Here is a 21,292-nt window from a genome sequence, read left to right as displayed (position 1 = left end):
CTCTATGGTTATGTGAATTTATAGACAATTATAGATTGTAGAATGTATTAGTCTTTCGAACACTTGCACTTGGGAGTTATGTTATTGTGTCAGAATTTTGTATGAAATTATACCTTTGTGTAATTTTGTCATTGTATTGATTGGATATTTTAGTCAATCGTGTTGTATTAAAACTTGATCGGGAGGTGCATTTGTAAAATCTTAATTCATGTAAGTAATCATTATAATTAACACGCTTATAGTATTTTCTTTTACTTAAATCGTTTGTAAACAATTTTTCAAAGTAATACTGAATTATGAATGATGAAAAAGAGACGATGCTTTATACATATAAATATTTTAAATATTTGGGTTATGGTAGAACCTTGATTTATGGATGTGTCATATTATGACCTCCACGATAAACTCGCGTATCGACTACCGTTTTCGATGTAGTAGCACAAATTTATTATTTAACATTAAAAAAAAAATTAAGTGATCACCCGGAAATATTTTAAGGTACAGTAAGGTCTGCTCTCCTACAAAGGAGGAAGCTTTGGAGTTTTCCCACAATGTGTTGGTGGATATATTATGTTATATTGCAAAATATCATCAAAACACAGGATTTCTTCCATTTTCTTCACCAATTCAATTCTTCTTTTTTATGTAAATTAAAAATACAAATTTGGATTATGATAATTTTTATTGATTTAAGCATTAAATTTAAAGTTGAACTAAAACATTGATAGGGAAGTCACTGGCCCCTAAGATTAGGGCCTCCGTGAGATATGTATTTTGATATAAGAACAATAAATATATTTTTGGTTTTAATATTTGCACACTTGCTTAAGATTGATATGCTAAATGTTTAATAATTTATTAAGTATTCGCATTACCAGTTCAGAAAAATAATCTAAAATTTTGCATTTATATTTATTAAACAAAAATTATATACAATTATTTGATCGTTCCACTCTTTACTTGCAGGTAACAATATATCAAAATGGCATCGACTACTATGATAGAGACCGTCACTATCACTCGACCACTTAAGGTAAGAGTATTACTTCTAATAATGATTGGTTCGAATGAATTAAAAAATATGTTTATTCATTCTAAACAATTTTAAAAAGGGCTTGACTCAATTTAGTTACTAGGGATTCTGTCTATAGATTCAATGTAGAGATTCTGACTACATTGAATTAAACCATGCTTAAAATCCTTGCAGGAAATTTCCCAATTAAATCAACATTTTAGGCATTAATAATTCGTTTCTTTAGATTAACCTAATATTCTAGGTATGTGCGAGACATGGCAAGTTCTTTGAAATTCCATATTTTCCATCAACATTTGTTTTTAAAAAATTGTGATATATTCAATCAAATTTCTTGGTGGTAGGGTTTTGTGCAAGCCCGTCTGGGTAGGTACCACCCACTCACCAGTTATTCTACCGCCAAATAACAGTACTCAGTATTGTTGTATTCTGGTTTGAAGGGTGAGTGAGCCAGTGTAACTACAGGCACGAGGGACATAACATCTTAGTTCCCAAGGTTGGTGGCACATTGGCGATGTAAGGAATAGTTAATATTTCTGACAGCGTCATTGTCTATGGGTGATGGTGACCACTAACCATCAGGTGGCCCATATATAAATTGTTTTTATCTTAGAATTCTCTTGTTATACCTAAATGTATGTCATTATCACCGAGTGTTAGTCATATGGATGCTATTGCATAGTGATTAACTTATGCATGCCTTGGGAATGTTACGTAATGACAATATACAGTCTATGTGACTTATTGTTTGTATGAATACAGACATTTATCTCTTGAAATTTACTGATAAGTCATAGTAACAAATATATATCCTGACTAGTTTTCCGCCCTTACTTTGTATGTGTTATTAAAAGTTATTAAAAGTTACACTTTCCATTTTCCACCTCTGAATTGGCAAAACTCTCTTAGTGAGGAATTGCGGAAGTAACTACGCTGAATTTCAAAGCAGTCGGTTCGGAACGGTCGGGTTTGCTATCGGAAATTTCGTGTCAGAAAGGCAGAAAAAGATAAGCTACTGCAATATAAATCGATTTTATTCAGTAGTTCTTGTTGTATTTCAGTAAATTTACCTACCTAGATATAACTTAGTGAAAATAAAACAATAACAGCCTGTAAATTCCCACTGCTGGGTTAAAGGCCTCCTCTCCCTTTGAGGAGAAGGTTTGGAACATATTCCACCACGCTGTTCCAATGCGGGTTGGTGGAATGCACATGTGTCTGAATTTCAATGAAATTAGACACATGCAGATTTCCTCACGATGTTTTCCTTCACCGCTGAGCACGAGATGAATTATAAAGACAAATTAAGCACATGAATCAGCGGTGCTTGCCTGGGTTTGAACCCGAAATCATCGGTTAAGATGCACGCGTTCTAACCACTGGGCCATCTCAGCTCTTAGAAAACAAAAGCCTTCATAGTATTACTATAATATTATGCAAAAAAACTATTTATATTCGAGAGATAAACGAAAACAATTAAAACGTGTTATATTATTGCATTAAATTTAATAACATTGAAATTGATTAAGTAAGATGAACAGGACAAACATCGAGCTTTACTAACATTAATCTCTAATCCAATAAAAAGGTAAACGTTAGATGGTATACATTTTATCTGTGAATACTGACAAGTGCAAAAAACCCAGTATTGGATTAGCCCATATGCTTTTGCACTGTTAGTGGTCACTTGAATCGTGATGCAAACGCACGGAAACTTAGCAGCTAGTTCTTTATGGCAGCCGTCCGAACTCGCTAGGCGAATGTTGGGGGAGAGGCCTTCTCCTGTCCCACCTACAAGAGAATTATGGCCCCCACCAGAACCGATTTTGAGCATAAGCACGCTACAACTGGCTTATCAGCAAAATGAAGACATTTCACCGAGACACGCATTTACTCTTCCTTCTCAACCGTATGGTCCTACCACCGTGCCTATTGGATGCGATGCGAGTCCGCGCCTCTGTACCGTGGGCACGAACACGGATCCGCCTCCCACAGTTTTGAGCCGAATAAGAGATTTTCTCCGGAGAGATAACGATTTGATTTCATCGCCATCGCCAATACAACTCTCTGTAATGAAAATGGATCAAAATAAGGAAAGTTCTTCTCATCGTACAGTTAATGGTATAAAGAAAGCCATATCAGGGGCTAAATATCGGGTAAATCCAAACTCTGAGAGCATTGCAAGTCCCAAAATTGTGTATGACACCTCAAAGCCAGGCGATCGAATGGTTGCAACATTTGGTGCGAATAATTCTCGAAAATGGTTAAGACTTCCATCGAGATCAGAGTGTTCTCGACGATTTCGTACTCTTAAAACATTTTGTTGCCAACGATCTCCGGATCCATCACATCGTCAGTGTCATCGCCCGCCTTTACAAATAACTCAGGTGTGAAATTCAAGAGGATCATTAAAAAGAAAACTGCCTTAAATATGTTTATATTTTTATAGTTTACTATGTAATGCACCAAAGGCTATCTGTGTTATAGTAAAAAGCTAAGCATTGTTCACGGTTTTTGTAGAGTGATCGAAGTTTAAGTAGCGTTTTGGCTAATAAACGTTTTTTCCGTAAACTGCGTTTTGTTGGCGCTCGGAAGGGTGGCAGATGTGAGGTGTAGGGCGTCGGGCGGGCAGTCTCGCGTCAGGCGCCGCGCCGCCCGGTTCCACCGCCCAATAAATGCCGAGAACTAGCTATTCGGACGTATCCCTGCTGTCTATTTATTCCCCAAACACTACTTGTCTCTCTTTGTTCCAGTATTCTATTTCATTCCTTAACAATTGAAGTGGTGCAATTATACGACGAAGTTATTATTTAAAGAAATCAAAGGTGGTTTTTGTAGGATCACGAAGTCGGCGCGTCTCAATGCGCAAAACTCGTAACATAACCAAAAATTTGGTGAAATGATATGATATGTAATATTTATTTAACTGCACGTATTTTTTAATTTTGGTATTTCTTGAGTGGAGCTTGTTTTTACGTCTAACCAAACAAACAATGAAAATAACTGAGGAATTAATACACTGTTTGTTACCAAGGACGTCATAGTTTGGCCTAATTTCTTGTACTAATTCTCATGACACAGATTTTTTCCAATCCTTGGCACCCCGATTATATATCTAAAAAGCTAATAATATTACATTAAGTTTGCAATCGTTAAAAGTAAAAGAACCTCTACCATGTTTAATATTGATATCAATTATTGAGTATAGTTTTTATTCAATTGGATTGAATGGTGGAAGCAAGTTTAAATTGTCTCAAATTTTTGTTCTAAGATATTGTTTCCCGCGATGATCATTTTTATGCGAAGGTTATCCGTGACATACTCACACTTAAAATAATTTATGTTGAACTTAACAATTAATGTTAATAGATTAAATTTGTGGAAAATTACGTTTTTTTAGGAAAAAAATTAAGAGTAATTTATTAAATGTATTTAGCCTAGCACATTTGAGAACCGGTAATATTGAGTGCAAATAAACAAAAAAAAAAACAACTTCATCTGATGCGTGTGGTGTTGTTAAGAGGTTCTATTTAACACATGAAACATAATTTTAAATAAATTCCATTCAACCAATTCACGGTTAATTTTAAACACATTGATGCTTGTGACAAATTTACCTAACCTAGTATACTAAATTTTTAAATGGTTTGAATAAGATCCAGTTTTTAAAGTTGCAATATTATCAAATGTAAATGAAGAACAATTTTAATTCTAATATAATTTCTTATCTCATGATAGCCGTGACACAAAGATATCAAATTAATAAAAAGTCTCGTATACATGCGATTACTCGGGGCATTCTAGTTACAGTTTATTGTTTGTTAATGTTAGGTTAGTCTTTCTATTATTGGATTTAATGTTGGCGCTCTGCAAGTCTTCTACATCCGTTAATAGAATTAATAAAAGAGTACGAACGAATCCTTTTGTTTGTTTTGAACCAGAGTTTACCGTCATGATTTAATATTTTCATTATAACATTCGTTGTACTTGGAAGTTTGAAATGAATTTTACATTACACTAAGTATTGTTATCGAAATTGATTTTTGATTCAATTAATATATTTTTTTGGTCATGCTGAGTTATCATTGCAACTTTTTGTATGTTTTCTAAATTGTTTTAAATATTTGTAATATTTTCAAGAAACCCGTAAATAAAATCTATAACATTTCAGTTAGTCAGTACAAATTAAAATTTTATGTACGAATTTATTTAAATTATCTTTTAGTAGTAAAAGTTACAGATAGCTGGTTAAAGTCCCACTGCTGGGTTATAGCTCTCCTTTTGATAATATTTGGAACGATTCTAATGCGGTTTGGTGAAAAAACATTGTGATTTGGCAGATTATCATCCGACACATACAGGTTTCCTTGTGACGTTTTCTTTCGCGCACGAGTAGAAGATGAACTATTATCATATAATGAGAAATTTAACATGAAAATTCAGTAGTGCTATACCGGTTTTAATGTGTACTCTTAGATTGATATTATCTAACAACTATGCTATCTCGGATCTTTTTTGTTAATTTATAGGTTAACTGCATTAATCTAAAGAAAATGTGTTTAAATTAAAAAATACATATTAGCATATTAATATTAACTACAAATTTCATTTAGCGTTATACGACGCAGCTCTCCTTCAATACTTTTTTCATAATTACTGAACAGCATAACCCGCTGGTATTCTCTCTCTACATTTAATTCGCACTCTGACCTAATTTCACCAGTCCGAGTGTTTCTAACTTCCTGCTTTTTATTAAAAAAACCTACCACAGTTCAATTTTATTTCTAGGTGTATTCATTCATTATACATACATATTTGCTTGAATTTGCTAATAGTTCAAGACAGCCTCGTTAAACTCTTCTATTTCAGCATAATAACAGTAACTTTATCGTTCACTCCATATTATCAATGAAAGTTTAGCTACCTTAAAATATATCGTTTTAATACTATCTATAAATTGAAAACCTTTTGATTTTAATAAGTGTGTGGAGTTGTATATAAGTTGTAACGTGTCAAGTGATGTGTTAAGTGTGCACATCTCGGCGTGGTTTTCGTGTTCCGTGAAAGCGTGCGCGCATGCAGGGGCGCGCGGGCGCCGGCCCGGGCGGGCTCAGCTCGCACCCGCGCGCCCTGCCGCCCGTATTACCGCCACCGCCGCAATTTGCATCTGAACAAGACGAGATGCCGGCCAATCAAATTGCACAGGTTATACAAAATGTTCAATATTGTTATGTGTACAAAATTGTAGGTATTTTTTCGTAGTTATATATTTTTAAGTACAGCAGGTATCCAAAGTATTACTTACTTATAAGATTGTTTAAAATAGAATAGAGTGCATCTGCATAGAATTTCTTTAACAGATTCATCATGACGATATTCTTGTAACTTCTTTAAATTTTGATATATTAATAACAAAATACGAAAAAACAAACCAAATTTTATTAAATGTTAAAATGAAGCTATTTCTTCATTAAGACGATTACATCAAAAAAACATAGTGTTACAGACACTATGTTTTCAATGTTTCAAAGACAGTTTACCAGACATTCAATGCTGACTAATTGTTTCTTAGTAAGGAAATTACGATACTTACTTACGTTTATGTCAATACAAAATCTCTATATAATAAGCCTTAGTATTATTATCAGAAGAAAAAATCCATACGAAAAAAGGCTGATAAATTCATACTTAAAAAGTTAAAAAAGTTTTTTTTTATTTTTTAATATAATTTGCCTCGAGTGAAATAGAATTAGTATAAATTTTATTTTTCGTAATACCGTTAAAGCTTTCGAAAATAATCATCGTTTTCAAAATGATGCCTTGACTGATGTCGACGACGACGACGACCGCGGATTTTTATTCCTTGTCATCCTAAAATATCCTGACCGTAAGTTTTTTTTCTGTGACTGTGCGTCGTTGTGGTTAATATCTGATAAATTTCAAGGCCTGTCTCGCCTCACGTGCTGCACTAACGAGCGTTGTCTTTAAGTAAGAGCATTCCACGTGCTAACTTCCTGCTTTACGAACCTAAGTTGATATTTTCTCAGCGTTGCCAACGTGTGGGGAATTCCCCAAATTGCGGGGAATCGCAAGGCGATCGGGGATGAGTGTGGGGATTGTCGTATGTGGGGATAATGAAAAAAAAAGGTCGTCAGTAATCATGATTAGTCTGATTTGACGAAATTTACCTCGAAAATTTGTTTTTATTGTTAGGAAATGAAAAACAAACATATATAATAATAACATGATTTTTTTCCATTATTTCTGTGCGGGGAATTAGGACATTTCCTTTCCCCAATTTGGGGAATTTCGCTAATAATGAATAGGCATGGGTAACCCTGTATTTTCTCATAATATTGGCCGTCCAATGTACAATACCATAGGTAGATATTTTATTCGCAAATTTCCGTCGCCATCCATAAAAAATAGTCGCCTTTAGCTTTTGCACGTTGATTTTCTTCGGTCTTCTGTTTGAACTCTGGACGAATCCTGCAAAATTACGGTGGCAAGATCGTAAATTTCGTCTGGATAGATATAGTCTAGACAGTATACACAAGTTTAAAAATATATTACATAGAGATTATTAATTTGGACTTTTTAATTTTTCACAATACCAGAAACTGGCAGCTCATAATTGATACTTAAGTATTGTTGTAAAGAAGTTATTTGACGTCATGAATAAAGGGGTATTGATATTGAAACAATTGTATTGAAAGCCATATAATTGTTGAATGAAGTGTAAATTTTCATAGAACTCAGTATGAATAAAAAAATAAGTGATATAGGGCAAACGTTAAATATATAAATTATTCACTCCCGTTTATTGTACATGTTTTGTGTCACATGACCCTGATACACGTGTCCGAACAAGAACCCCCAAATCAAAGTCGTTTTGTTATTTAATGAATTAAATCCCTCTTACTCGCATCCTGTGCATTGTTCGATTGAAAGATTACTAGGGTTTAAGTAGTACAAGTCACTGATTTAATATCATTTGATATAAAATATGTAGTATTATTTTCATCATTCTTACATATATCCTGTATCAAGTTTAAAATTATCCAAAACTATGAAATATAGAAAACAATGGTTCATTTAATCAAAAACATTTTAATAAATTCAACAACAACAATTTAAATACATATTAGTATGAATTTGCATGTTTAAAACATTTTTATTATTCTTACAAAAGAGCTTTTATCGATAAGTCAATCTAAAGCTCATTAACAGCTGTCGATTAAAAATTACTACTTAAAAAACCAGAGAAGACATAAATACGGAACCGTTTTATCTGTTTATTTTTATATAGATGATATAGGTATAATAAACAAAAGACGAAAGCACCTGGTAAGTCGTCGATTATATAAACAGTTTAAGTCGGACTTGCTTGAGACGTTTGACTCCACAAACAGCTGATGGCAGTCGAGTCCAAGCGCGCAGTCCCGGCCCCCGATCGATGAGCATCGCACGCCCCCGCTTCTCCTCGAGACACCATGCGGCCTCTCACTTTCACGTTTTTCTTACCCTCGCTTTTGTATAGTCTCATCGTACAATCCGTTATAATTTCTAGTTCAACTTTTGCTTATAGCGAGACGCGTGCTTGATGGATGACAAACTACGCGGCCCCGTCGGAATGGGAAACATTTTGTCTTTGATGTTCATTGTAGAAAAGGTTTTTACTTTATATGCTGCATTTTCATTTCTTAGATTCAAAGCAGTCTGAGAAATAAAATAGATCAGTCATGTTGCAGTATTATATAGACATTGGAAAATAATATATGCGATATGTTACTGCTATTTTTGACATTATAATATCTATAAAGTAAACAGTATTTTTATTATACGGGATACGTTTTGCAGCAAATCGTTATGCCTTCGCTTCATGGTAATGGTAGAAAAAAAACTCCATTCAAAATAAAAAATAAATTATAATAAATCGTCTAACGATGCTTCTGTCCCTATTTTACAATTCAGTTGATTCTGCAACATCCTGTTAAATTATCACTCAGCTGAAAGCTGTAAGCAAATATAAGTCGTGTGGATTTTTGAATTAAATAAGCTTAACAAACATATTAAATTAATCTGATTTTCCTTTTTTTGCTGTCTTGTCTCTTAGTCGTTGTACGCACACACAAATATATCTTGTAAGCTTGAGTGTCGCTCAACGTATGCACTCCAATGTCTTAACACAGGGGGCGCATCTACGTGAATTAATAGATCTATACCAATATACAGTTTGTGTTTCATGTATTATTTTCCAGATCTGAAAATATATTATGTAAATTTGAAATGAGAACATGTTTGAAATATAACAACGTTTCAATAAATATACCCGTAAAAAACAAACAAATTTTAATAGGTTTTACCATCCTTGTGTTTATTTGTTAGATGAAATGGTTATTCCGTAAATTGAGTGGTGTTTACGTTTTACTTTTGTTGAAATTAAATTATTGTTTAGCTTAATGTTTGCGTTGTATAAATTTGTATACTTACTAATACTAGTTGTCGATGCAGGTTTTTCACAAATTATAATCACAATACTAAATCGTATTCTATGTAATAAATAATAGTAAATGTTTTGGTGTTGATTATCAGCTTACGTGAATAGTGTTTTACAAAACGTAGGCCAGTATTCACTCGACGCTGTTGTAGGTAAATAAACACTAATGTCGGTCCGACCTAATGTGACCTAATCAATCAATGATTACACGTTAATAGGCATTTGTCCCAAATAAGGCAAGTCTGATGAAACGTTACGCAGAACGCATAATATTATTTAATACAAAAAAAATCGGATTAATGACACAACACGTCTTATGAAAATATAAGTATGCTCTTTGAGGTAATTATCATTACATAGCATAAAACAAAGTCGCTTACCGCTGTTTGTCCCTATGTATGCTTAGATCTTTAATTATGCAACGGATTTTCATGCGGTTTTTTTTAATAAATAGATTGATTCAAGTGGATGGTTTATATGTACAGTACATGCACAATATAGTAAAGACACTAATAATTTTAGATGTTTTAAAATGATGTAAACACACACGTTGGGGGTTTTTTTTAAATAGATAGAATGATTCGAGAGGAAGGTTTTTGTATGTAATACGTGGACAATATAGTTGAGGAACACTGATCATTTTAGAAGTTTCTAATGTGATTTCGTAAATAAACAAATTCTGTAGTTATTGCACCCGTGCGAAGCGTGAGCGGGTCGCAAGTGTTGTACCATAAATTGAACAACTCGTTTTATTTATTTTTTTAATTTCCTTATTTCAGGTGATAGCGTTAATATGCGGCCTTCTTGTGGTGATACTCATGGTGTTAGGCCTGGCGTCAGCCGACTGGTTAATGGCGGCTGGCTGGAGACAAGGCCTGTTCATGCACTGCATAGATCCAGAGGCTCCCACACCACTTCCCTTCGACATTACAGCACAACCTGGTTGCTACGCTGCGCGACCTGCGCCATACATCAAGTAAGTTCTAACTCAAATTTTTACAAGAAAGTGATGCGAAGTGTTTATCACTTAAAATATGGCTTCTTTAATATATTTTTAACGAAAAATTGTACTAAATCCTTCTTTTTGCTGCGTCATGCGATTGAGATTTAACTTTCACCACACTGACGTAAAATGACTCACACGCTAATAACTAATTACTAACAGTCAAATTTTATTATATTAACGTATCCAATCTTTTTTGAGACGACCTTATTTTGTCAGTAAATAATTCATTATTAATTGGATACAAAATTTTAAAATGAAAAAACGCATAAAGAGCTGTTAAATTAAATTCTTTGTTATTGACACGTTTTTATCATTTTGATCAAAAGATGGAGGATCTTAGGACCTAAAAAGGTGTAGTAGATACTTTATTTTAAAAAGTTGCATAGGAGTAACTTCTAAGATTCTTGCCAAGTTCGTCTCGTAGTTTTACATTTATATACAATTTTGTTTAAAAGTCGATTTAAAAGTAGTTATTAAATTAAATTTTTATATATCTTATAAGTCATTTCCATTTTGTGAAGATTTATTGTCGATAAAATGTACCGCTACGTATATTTAATCAAATAGTATAGGTACAATATAGCCAATGATGTTGTAGTAAACAGATAAGTTATTAACGCGCAAAAAGTTAAGACTAGAAAACGTCCTAAATGGGACGTTTGCCTTTAGTCGTTTTAGTAATACGTTATAATACATCATAATTACGTAGTAATACGTTTTGCGTAATTAAAACATCTAGTTATCCCTTTTACTTATTGTTTTTATCAAGCTATCCTTTTTACTTTTAACGAAATGTAAAAATAAACTAAAAACTCTTTTTTTCTGTTGTTTAGTATGGATATAACATATCTGTTTATTAGAATATCATTGAATATAGCTTTCATCAACTTGTGGTCGTCTCCAGTGATCCTCTATAGGACAATGAGACCGAGAGTCGGCTCTTATTTTCCTAGCTCCATTTTAAAACTGAGCGCATTAAGAGGTCGCCTTTTAGCGAAGTCTTTGTTACAAGTATCAAGACGACCGGAATCTAGCAACCGTGGTATAACTGTATTTAATAGTGATCTTCACTGTTTCAATATTCATATTCATCTGCATACGGCGAAAAATAAAAAAAAAAGAGAATAAAAATGTTCCTAATCAAAGTTATTCTAACAGTACTGTAGATTGTGAATTTTTTTTTTTATTCATCTATATGCAAAAATGCATATTATATGCGTCAAATATGATTATTTATGGATAGATTACGACATAATATTAGCTCGGATACCACGTTTTGCCTCAAGTCCTAGCGCAGTGTTGAATCGTGGAATACTGCCATCACACTTGTAACTTTCGTGCAGTGAAATGCACCTGCGATAGTTTAGTACTTTCATCTAGATACTTATTTAGTCCTTTATCTAAGTAATAATCTATGTTATTATTGCTTCAGCATCTAAAACCACCTCACATTCAATGAGCTATTCCAATCTACACCGCTTAGAAAAGATCGCTATTTAGCGATTAGGTCCCTAAAATTCTACGCCTCTTATATTGAGGCTTTATGTTGTATTTATTTTTTTCTCTGTATGGTATACAATAAAGTAAAGTAAAGCAATAGTTTGTTTTAATAAAAACCTAAGTTTCATACATTAAAACATAATGATCTCAGGACTGTTATCATTATTTATAAAGTCTGTGTGTAAAATATTGATTGAATTGCATTCCGGCTTTGATAAAACATAAAATTGCATGTTATCGTAAGTTTTATCAGCGTCGAAGTCATTTTAAAGATTAAGATATGATTTTTTTTTACCTTGTTATACCTATATGCTCAATTGGTAAAGAATTTTGTCATTCGTTTTGAAATCGGTCATCGTTGCTATGCGAATATTTTTTATGGCAAAAGCCAATTAAACAAAATTCTTTTTGATCTTGTATGTGTCAAATATGTTTTTTTTTTAATTTCGACATCTTATTATTCATAGCACAAATAAAATCGATAAAGAAATTTTTTTTTTTTATGGTACATATGGTTAGGTTACAGATTTATTAAATTGCAGACAAGATGAAATTTATTTAAGATGACATCACCACATTAATATAGTTTTATAATATAATGCAAGAAACTACAGCCGTATCTACTTAACATTTGTGGGTAGGTATAATAAAACTACATACTTTAGATACATGATGCATATTGATACACACATTATACTTTATCGTAATAAATAGGCTAATGACCGATTATTATATGTGCAATAACAATAATGTAACATTGATTGTATGGTACATTGGTTAAACAAATGCGATCGTTTCGGCAGGGCTGCGGCGGGGCTGTGCGTGGCGACGCTGGCGGCGGATGTGTGCGGCGCGCTACTAACAGGGCTCGGTCTGCGTTCGGCCGACCACCGCACTAAGTTCCGCTACTACCGGTTCGCGGTGCTCGCCATGTCACTAGCGCGTATGTAATACCCATCGTTCTATTACATTGACCATGACTCATGACACATCTCGTATGAATATTTAAATATCAAACTTCAACAGTAATCCTAGGATGAAACGAAACTGATATTTCGACTTTAGTTTCATATTTGAAAAACCAAAGATCGAACAATTTTTTTTTTTTTTTTAATGTTGTTTTTCAAATATTTTGGGAACCGAAATTGTGGAATATATCTCCAATATTTATGATAAATCTACAATAGACGTATTCTTATAAATGAAGACGTTATTTACAGTCACAGTAAGAAAACCTTCGTCAGTTTTAAATTTAATTCCTTTTATCAAGTCTTAAACTCATAGTACCTTTTGAATCTAAACATCAAATCATTGCGACGCAATATGTCATTCTATATCGGTAAATCAGATTATCGCTCATACTGAGCACACGAAAATAGATCTTAAGGTGACGAACCTTTTCTTACCCCTGACTGTACATAATAATTAACTTTTTTCATGTGAAAGACAAAAGTTCAGCGTTTTATTTATTTGTTCCAAATGTGTATAAAATAATCATTGTCTCGCAACTCTGTAAGGTGTTAAGTTACTAGTTCCGCCTCGTGCACTCCGGTCGGCGCGTTCGTCACGCTGGCGTTTAGTTACGTATATTAATGTCGGTACTGTCACATGACACGAGTGTTGCCGTAAGAGCGAAACCGATGGCTGGTCTGAAAAGTTAGAAAGAGATAGACATACATAATGAGAGGCACGCATCACGATAGTGTTCACACAATATGTTTTGTTTCCCAGCATTATATGATTTATATAAACCGATTAAGCACATGTATTTTCCACGCGGGTCTGATGCTGCTAATCTTTGGTTAGGATATATCTATCATCTAAGTTAACTTAATTACTTGGACCTGAGGAATGTTTAGCAAAATTAGCAATTTCCTTTGTTTAAAAATAGTTTTTATATATTTTACTATTTGAATATAAAGAGCTAAATCAGCATTATATTACTAATACTTCGAATTGATGTCGCGGTAAGCGTTTAGCGTTTCAGGATGCGGGAGACTGCTAGCTGAATTATAAACTAGCATATTTTTTTAGCGTGAAATTAAATTTCGGAGCATAAAATTCGAGTGATTCTGTCCAATTGAAAATTCTATTAATTCATTATAGACATCCATAACTGTAGTTTTTGTTAAGATTTAAAATCTGGATCCTATATTATTAGTATACTTATAGTTTAATAACGAACTTGACATCGATAACATATTTCGATCATTTGTATGTATTTTCTGAACAGCAAGGTCTTAAAGTTGACCAGCGGCAAAACTACCCGCCTGATCTGACCTCATTCGGCTCTTATCGGACAGCAAGAAGCGACTCAGAGGCCATTGAAATGATTCTACGAAAAGGCTAAAATATTTTCTTTCTTACAGTGATGTGCATCTTAATAGCGCTTGTCATATACCCAGTATGCTTCGCCGCAGAATTGAATCTGGGTAAGTATTTGATAATATCAACCTTTCTTATATGTATTTTATAACTCATCTCTCAGTTCCAGTCTTTTAGTACAGTCCCGAGGCTTGTGAAGTCAAAATCATAATCAAAATATACTTTTTTCAAGTTAAGTTTGATTTATAAACTAAGTTTCAATCTCTAAATTTAATTATACGTAATATCATATAGTATATATCATTGTTGTAAGTTTAAATATTGTAAACTGTCTCTTGTAAGATTAGTGATATGGCTATCGATTTCGAGATTCAAGGGTTTCGAATCTTCGGAGTGTTCTAGAGTTATATACTTGGTGCTGTAACACATATTGGTTCTTCTGAAAGCACGTATAGCCTGTTCTGCAGCTGTTCTCACCCCGTGGTAGTAAAGGAGTAGGGGAGGAGTAGTAAGTGAGGGAGCAGTGTGTAACTGAGCTTAGTGCGGACATTGTACAGTACTCTATTCTCTGCATATTCTTGTCCTCGAAATCGTCGCTTTTGGTCATAATATCCTTAAAAGAGCCATAAATCCTTTTATTACATTTATTTACGAATGTCATAATATCCTTAAAAGAGTATTACATTTATTTACGAATTCTCGATTAAAACATTTTGATTGTCGGCTATTAGGTAACAGGTCGGTGTGGGAGTTCGGATGGGCGTATGGCGTGGGTTGGGGCGCCGCCATCTTCCTTTTCGGTGCCGTCGTGCTGCTGCTGTGCGACAAGGAGAGCGAAGAGCTCTACTACAAGGAACGGAAAGTGAGTATGGGAAGGGATGCGTCGCGAGGCTTAATAAACTAGTTTTCACCGGTTCAATTGAGACTAACCACTTTATTGACATTTGAATTTCAATCAATAAATCATATAAAGTAATTCTTCCGAGATAGTGTAATATTTTAAATACCCTGAAATATTTAAGCCGTTCCCCAAGTAACTTTTTGAGCCAATCACAATCTTTCAAAATGTTCAAATGAAAATCATTCCGATTTTATTTTATATAGCTAACTCATGACAATCGTGGTATAGGTTTTTATGGCATTGTTTCGTGTTTAATTGTGGAAATATAACAATTTTGTAGCAAACAATTTTCGCTTGAGGTGGCCTCTTTCATTTGTGACGTTTACCAGGGATCATCTCAAATGGATTCAGCTACCAATGTGTTCACGCGATTCGATTTCAGTTGATCAACTGCTTATTTGAAATGGATTTGAACTGACATGTTGAAGCAACAGAATTAAATTCAGGATTTTTTAAATTTAAATGTTTACCTACCCACGTTAGCAGTTTTACATTAAAAGATGTGTTTTGATTATAAAATTTCATTGAAAAATCAATCAATTGGATTGCTATTTACATGGTTTCGTTCCTATCTTACTTGTGCAAACCAATTTTTATTGATCCCTTAGAGCGAGTAAATTCTACTAATAAAACGGTCAACTAAAGTCGGATCGTGTGAACCTGTTGTTAAATGTCGAGACGAGTAAAGTTATTATAGTTACATGATCGGTTGAATTGTAGCAATAGAATGACACAAATGATTTTTTCTCTCATACATGTTTGAGTTGTTGCCGTGATCACCAACATTGACAATATCTGTGCTCGTCTTTTGCTGAATATCCTTCGACTCCTTAGCGTTATGCTCTTTGGTTCTTAAATTGGCAAATTTAATATGATCGATGTGTAGTTGGAACTTTATCACTGTTGTATTGAAAGTCTTGCTTTTAATACTGTATGTCGACAAAAAATATAGTTTTCAAGAAGGATCAACAGTGAGACGACTCTCGACTCGACCGTAATATTTTTGTCTATGACCATAACGCTAAGTGTAAAAACAAAATTGTGTCGTAAAGCTTTTGTTCAATCAGAGCGATTGTTTGTATGTGTTAAACTATTTGTATCTGATTGATCGTAAAATCTAGAAGTACATCGATTGCTAACTTGCATCTTAGGTCGTATCTTAATTTACCTTTGTAACTAATATATTTGCATTGTATAAATAAATGATTAAATCAAAGAGTATGACGTCACTTCTGTTGATATGCGAGATACGGCTTATGATCGGTTAGTCGTTGGTGCGAGCTGTGTGTCAGCGGGTGTGTCGTGCGCAGGTGGTGAGCGGGGAGGGCGGCGGACGCCCCTAGGGCCGCGGGCGCCTGCCCGACCTCGTGCCGTGAGCGCGCTAGCGAACACACGCACCACACCTCACTCCGCACCACACTCCGCCCACGAACCACACACTTTGAACACTCATCGACGATTGTACGACGATCAATTACTAAGTTAATCGTTACGTTTCGATTCATTCGGTTGGGGTTACGTTTGAAAGATTATTCTTATATTTTACTGTAAGTTAAACTCTCCGTCAAAGCGACGTTATTCGAAATTTGGCATATCATTTAAACGGATATTAAAATTAATTATGTTCTATTATTTTTTTTTTACAAAAAAATCTAGTTAAATTGCGGTGTGGTTCGAAATGATAGTGCAGTTTTGGTGGGATGGAAACTTATATTGTCGATTTTAGCTTATAAGCTTGTCCAGACTGTATTGAGTGTGGCTTTCTGTGTGGCTGTCGGGGCGCAAGCTGAAAACGCAACGCTAGACCTGGACATTCGCAAGGTCTGCTATGATTCCAATCGGATAGTGTTCGACTCGAATATTTGTTTTCTCAAGTTATTGCTCCCATTGAGCTGCGTTGTTATTTAATACGTTGACGTATAATGGCCATAGTTCAATTTACAAAAGTAATATAAATGATGTGCCTCGAAAGTTTGCTTAATTCAATTACGTTTAATTAATTACTTTCATTTAAGCTAACCATTAAACAAAAATCTCACGGGTAGTTTTGAATTTGAACAAACAATAATCGGAATCTCAATACAATATTTAGTGGCGTCGATTTGAAGTAAACGATATGTACATGAGTGAGTATCGCCTCTCGGCCATATTTTGTTAACTTTTTAGTTTTAAGATTATAATAATTAGGGCGTCGTCGTTTCGTTGAGAGCCGGCTCGCAAGCGGCCGGGCGGCTGCGACGGGAGCGCATTCAGTCATTCCGTAGTCGCGTACCTCGAATGTAAACCGTTCCAAAGAGCGTCGCTTTTATTTATTCGCTTTAAGTTATTCGTCGTAGTGTGTACGTGTAGTGGAGTAGCGGCCGATAGTCGAGTCGGTCGGTACGCGATATCCGTGCGGGCGGCGTGCGGGCGGCTTGCGGGCTGCGTGCGGTCTGCGTGCGGGCGGCGTGCGGGCGGCGTGCGTGCGGCGTGCGGGCCGCGTGCGGGCGGTGTGCGGGCGGCGTGCGTGTGGCGTGTGGCGTGTGGCGGGCGGCGGGCGAGGCGCGCGAGGCGCTCGGGCAGGCGTGGACCTGCGATTAGTGTTACTGCACAATTAGTGTTACGTGTGAATGGACTCCGCTGATGAGTTGTTACGGGCTATGACTACTGAGATATATAAAGGAATTAATCGTACTCTTTAAGAAGTTACCCCCTAGGTACCGCGGCGCACTGGACCGTGCGACCTATATTTTTTGTCGTATTTTAATAGAGTAGCTATGCGTGTGTACCGATCTATCGGTTATTATTTTTAACGATGACCAGTTCCGTTTGTTTTTATTCGGACGATGACTGTTTTGGAATTGAAATTGATTTCATGATAATCTCTATATTTTCTTAACACTTATTAATGTAATGATTTATAAGACGAAAACCTGTAATTACTCGAAAATGATTAGTAAATAGTAATATTATATAAAATAATGATAATGATTAAGGAATGAATTTCATCAGATAGTTGTTTTTTAGTTACGTCTAGTAAAGAACTGAGTATATTAAGCGGTAGTGGAGGTAGTATCCATTTCAGCTTTGTATGTGTTTTCTTGGTTATGGCTTTAATTCAACAAATTTACTGATTTCGTATATTTATTATTTTTTACTATTGTTGATGTATTTTTGTCTTTTAATATTGAATGTGTAAGTTAAGCAAGTAAGTGTCTCATAACATTGTTAGATTGTCTTGTCATTCCAGTTCGATTTAAATACATTATAGAATCCTTGTCTCTATCCTTCAAACAGGTCACTATAATAATTTATCTAGCGGTCAAACTTATAAACGTCAATATAAAAGCGGGTGTTTAGTTAAATAATGCGGTCTTCTTCCCTCGAATGTAATGTCGATGGTGATAGAAAGAGAAAGCAGTATTACTAAACACACGTCGAGCAACGTTTGTAAATGAGACCGTTAGTCCTCAATGATGTGCATTTAAGTACTCAAACTACATTTGTATTAAAGTATTTTTAGACGTCATTTGGCTTTATCGTAAATACTAAAACGCCTAACACTTTAAACACAAATCGTCGTAAAATGGATATAGATCTATTTTTTTTTAGGATATAAGTAGTTTCATAAAATTTTCAAAGTCTGTATCTTTTTTTCAGCTCTCCCGATCCTATGTAAAAGTTTCTCCTGAATAATAAGTACTGTGTTGTATGTGATTAAGTTTTACTTGATATATGCAATACGAAGTTGTAAAATTATTAACACAATTGTGTTTATATTAATGACTGTATAATTGTTATCTCAAATAGGAAACACTGCCAATGTTACAACTAGTATATTTTTTGTTGGACAGCTTTATCGTAATGTATTAAATTATCGTAAATATAAGTGTAAATTTTATATTATATGAAATTACTTCCTGTCTTTGGCGTGGCCGGTATTTGGAGTGGTAGCCTCACTTAGCTGGCCTAAATATTAAGAGAACATATTTTATTCGTACTCGTAATACAAAAAATCCAATGTTGAAAAGAGATAGAAGTATTTTTATCAGCCCTCATTATTCCATCTATATATTGAATGAAAAATTTTTTTCATCGGACCGAGCGATATTTTTAACTGTTAATAATTGTTTTGTTTATATTTTATCTGTGCCAAATTCAATCAATTAAGAATTATCTCTGCTCTCATTTGTCGGTGTTGGTCAATGATGTTGTAGTAAACAGATATGTTATTAACGCGCAAAAAGTGAAGACAAGAAAACATCCTAATTGTGACGTTTGCCTTTAGCCGTTTTACATAGTAATACGTTATAATACATCATAATTACGTAGTAATTACGTTTTGCGTAATTAAAACATCTAGTTATCCCTTTTACTTATTGTTTTTATCTAGCTATCCTTTTTACTTTTAACGAAATGTAAAAATAAACGGTCCCCGGCGCGGCACACGTTTTTTCTGTTGTTTATTATGGATATAACATATCTGTTTATTAGAATATCATTGGTGTTGGTCTTTTCAACGGTTCTAACTAATTTATTTAATTATATTTTTTTATAAATAAATTAATTAATCGTATTAATTAGTGGTGTAACTTTATTTTGAAACGGTCGTGTCGACCAAGGCTTCCCCTGGCTGCGTCATTGACTTTTGTATTTATTTAGTGAAGTTAAGATGGTTAGAAAGTGTTTCTATGTCCGCATTATCTTCTGACATGTAACAATTTATATATTTTGTCATCATTTTTTTGTTACTTTTACTCTATAGATATAAGTTTTGTATTTATAGTATTTCGAAATGTCGGAAAATTCTTGCAATTGTCCAACTGTTAAATATGAAATATTGTATTTCCTTTTCAAAGTTAAAAACCATATCAATGAGATTATTAAATAAAGTACCTACATAGTAGCATTGTAGTTTTATTTATTTTATAAATATAGGGTTACTGGTAATTCGACGTGTTCCCGTTAGGTGATAGGGGTGACTATTTGTAATAATTTTAGTCCCTATACATAACACATAAATAACCAACCTATATATTGGCCTGTACTACTTCTGGTAGAGATCTATTAACCGGAAGGAATAGAGTTTACAGTTTACTTAGCATTGTATAAGTTTCACATATTCACCTAATAGACCGGGAGATGAAGACACAAAATATTTGGTCATTTGTACCACTATGGCGGTTCTTCAGGGGTCTAATTACATACAGCAGCTATGCAAAAATTAGCCTAGTACAAATGGTTGAATTGTTTTATTAAAATTAATGTATTCGCGTCGCTATGGCGGGTAGTACGTCACACCCGATAAGTATGGCATTACGCTACCGCATACTTATTTTTTTCCGACTATCTGAAAAACAAGCATTTTTGTGGAAAAAATCGTTCGACACTCGTTTTTTATAAGACGCGTTCGATTAACGCCCACGCGATTGGGCCGCCGGTGCGAACACTATGACCATCATTTTCCTTTTTGCCTTTACGTAATTAGACCCCCGAAGAACCGCCATACTGGTACAAATGATCAAATATTTTGTGTCATCATCTCCCGGTCTATTATTAGTTAAGTAATATTGATGCTTCATAAATAAATATATTATGTTAAACAAAAAGTTTAAAGCTTTTTATACCGAATTCCATAGAATTGAACAGCACCGATTTGTCAATATTATAGGTATTCATTGGAAGCAAAAAAAAACGAGTTCGGTAAGTACTAAACTTTTATTTAAAAATATATATAAAAGTATAAATCATCATATATTCATTATACTAATTGTAAATATAAATTAAAGTTGAACCTTTAAATAGATCTATAAATGTGAGAAACCATCTCCGGTTTTCTCAAAATGTAAAAGAAAAATATTTTATTTGTAAATACAATTGTATAAAAAAAATTTAAACTTCCATTTTATGTCATATATATTAAAAAGTGCAACATTTTGTATAAATTGTTTAACCAATAACGAATGTAAATAATTCTTACTCAACAATACAAAAACTAATATTTAAAAAAACTTACTATAGTAATCGGTATCTTTCTATGCACTGAAA

General features: G+C 34.0%; 2 protein-coding genes across 4 annotated transcripts; both read left to right on the top strand.

Moving 5' to 3' along the window:
* The first annotated feature begins 963 nt into the window (after positions 1 to 963).
* Positions 964 to 20,150, top strand: LOC124534061 (transmembrane protein 47). Of its 3 annotated transcripts, none has more exons than XR_006966718.1 (6): positions 964 to 1,033; positions 10,313 to 10,509; positions 12,843 to 12,982; positions 14,409 to 14,471; positions 15,096 to 15,346; positions 15,377 to 15,394. XR_006966718.1 is itself a non-coding variant. In XM_047109721.1 (6 exons), the coding sequence occupies exons 1-6, from the start codon at positions 983 to 985 to the stop codon at positions 18,938 to 18,940; spliced, it is 618 nt and encodes a 205-aa protein (XP_046965677.1). In that variant the 5' UTR covers positions 970 to 982; the 3' UTR covers positions 18,941 to 20,150. The 3 variants fall into 3 exon arrangements, 2 of the variants coding, with proteins under 2 accessions (XP_046965677.1, XP_046965678.1); XM_047109721.1 differs by lacking the exon at positions 15,377 to 15,394 and adding an exon at positions 18,905 to 20,150 and having other exon boundaries at positions 970 to 1,033; positions 15,096 to 15,226; XM_047109722.1 differs by lacking the exon at positions 15,377 to 15,394 and adding an exon at positions 16,576 to 20,150 and having other exon boundaries at positions 970 to 1,033; positions 15,096 to 15,226.
* On the top strand, positions 2,630 to 3,604 carry LOC124534060. Its single transcript, XM_047109720.1, has one exon. It carries the CDS (start codon positions 2,731 to 2,733, stop codon positions 3,424 to 3,426), a length of 696 nt encoding a protein of 231 aa, XP_046965676.1. The 5' UTR covers positions 2,630 to 2,730; the 3' UTR covers positions 3,427 to 3,604.
* Positions 20,151 to 21,292: the final 1,142 nt, after the last annotated feature.

Source organism: Vanessa cardui, chromosome 12, assembly GCF_905220365.1.
Source record: "Vanessa cardui chromosome 12, ilVanCard2.1, whole genome shotgun sequence".
Taxonomy (NCBI): domain Eukaryota; kingdom Metazoa; phylum Arthropoda; class Insecta; order Lepidoptera; family Nymphalidae; genus Vanessa; species Vanessa cardui.
Note: the sequence above shows the minus strand (reverse complement) of the source record. Positions and strands in the feature narration are given on the sequence as shown.

Bases quoted from the DNA above. Each gene is read 5' to 3' on its own strand.
- LOC124534061 (XM_047109721.1), top strand. From the start codon at position 983: ATGGCATCGACTACTATGATAGAGACCGTCACTATCACTCGACCACTT. The intron at 1,034-10,312 runs GTAAGAGTATTA...TCCTTATTTCAG, and splicing joins CTATCACTCGACCACTTAAG to GTGATAGCGTTAATATGCGG. The intron at 15,227-18,904 runs GTGAGTATGGGA...TCTTTTTTTCAG, and splicing joins TCTACTACAAGGAACGGAAA to CTCTCCCGATCCTATGTAAA.
- LOC124534060 (XM_047109720.1), top strand. From the start codon at position 2,731: ATGCAAACGCACGGAAACTTAGCAGCTAGTTCTTTATGGCAGCCGTCC.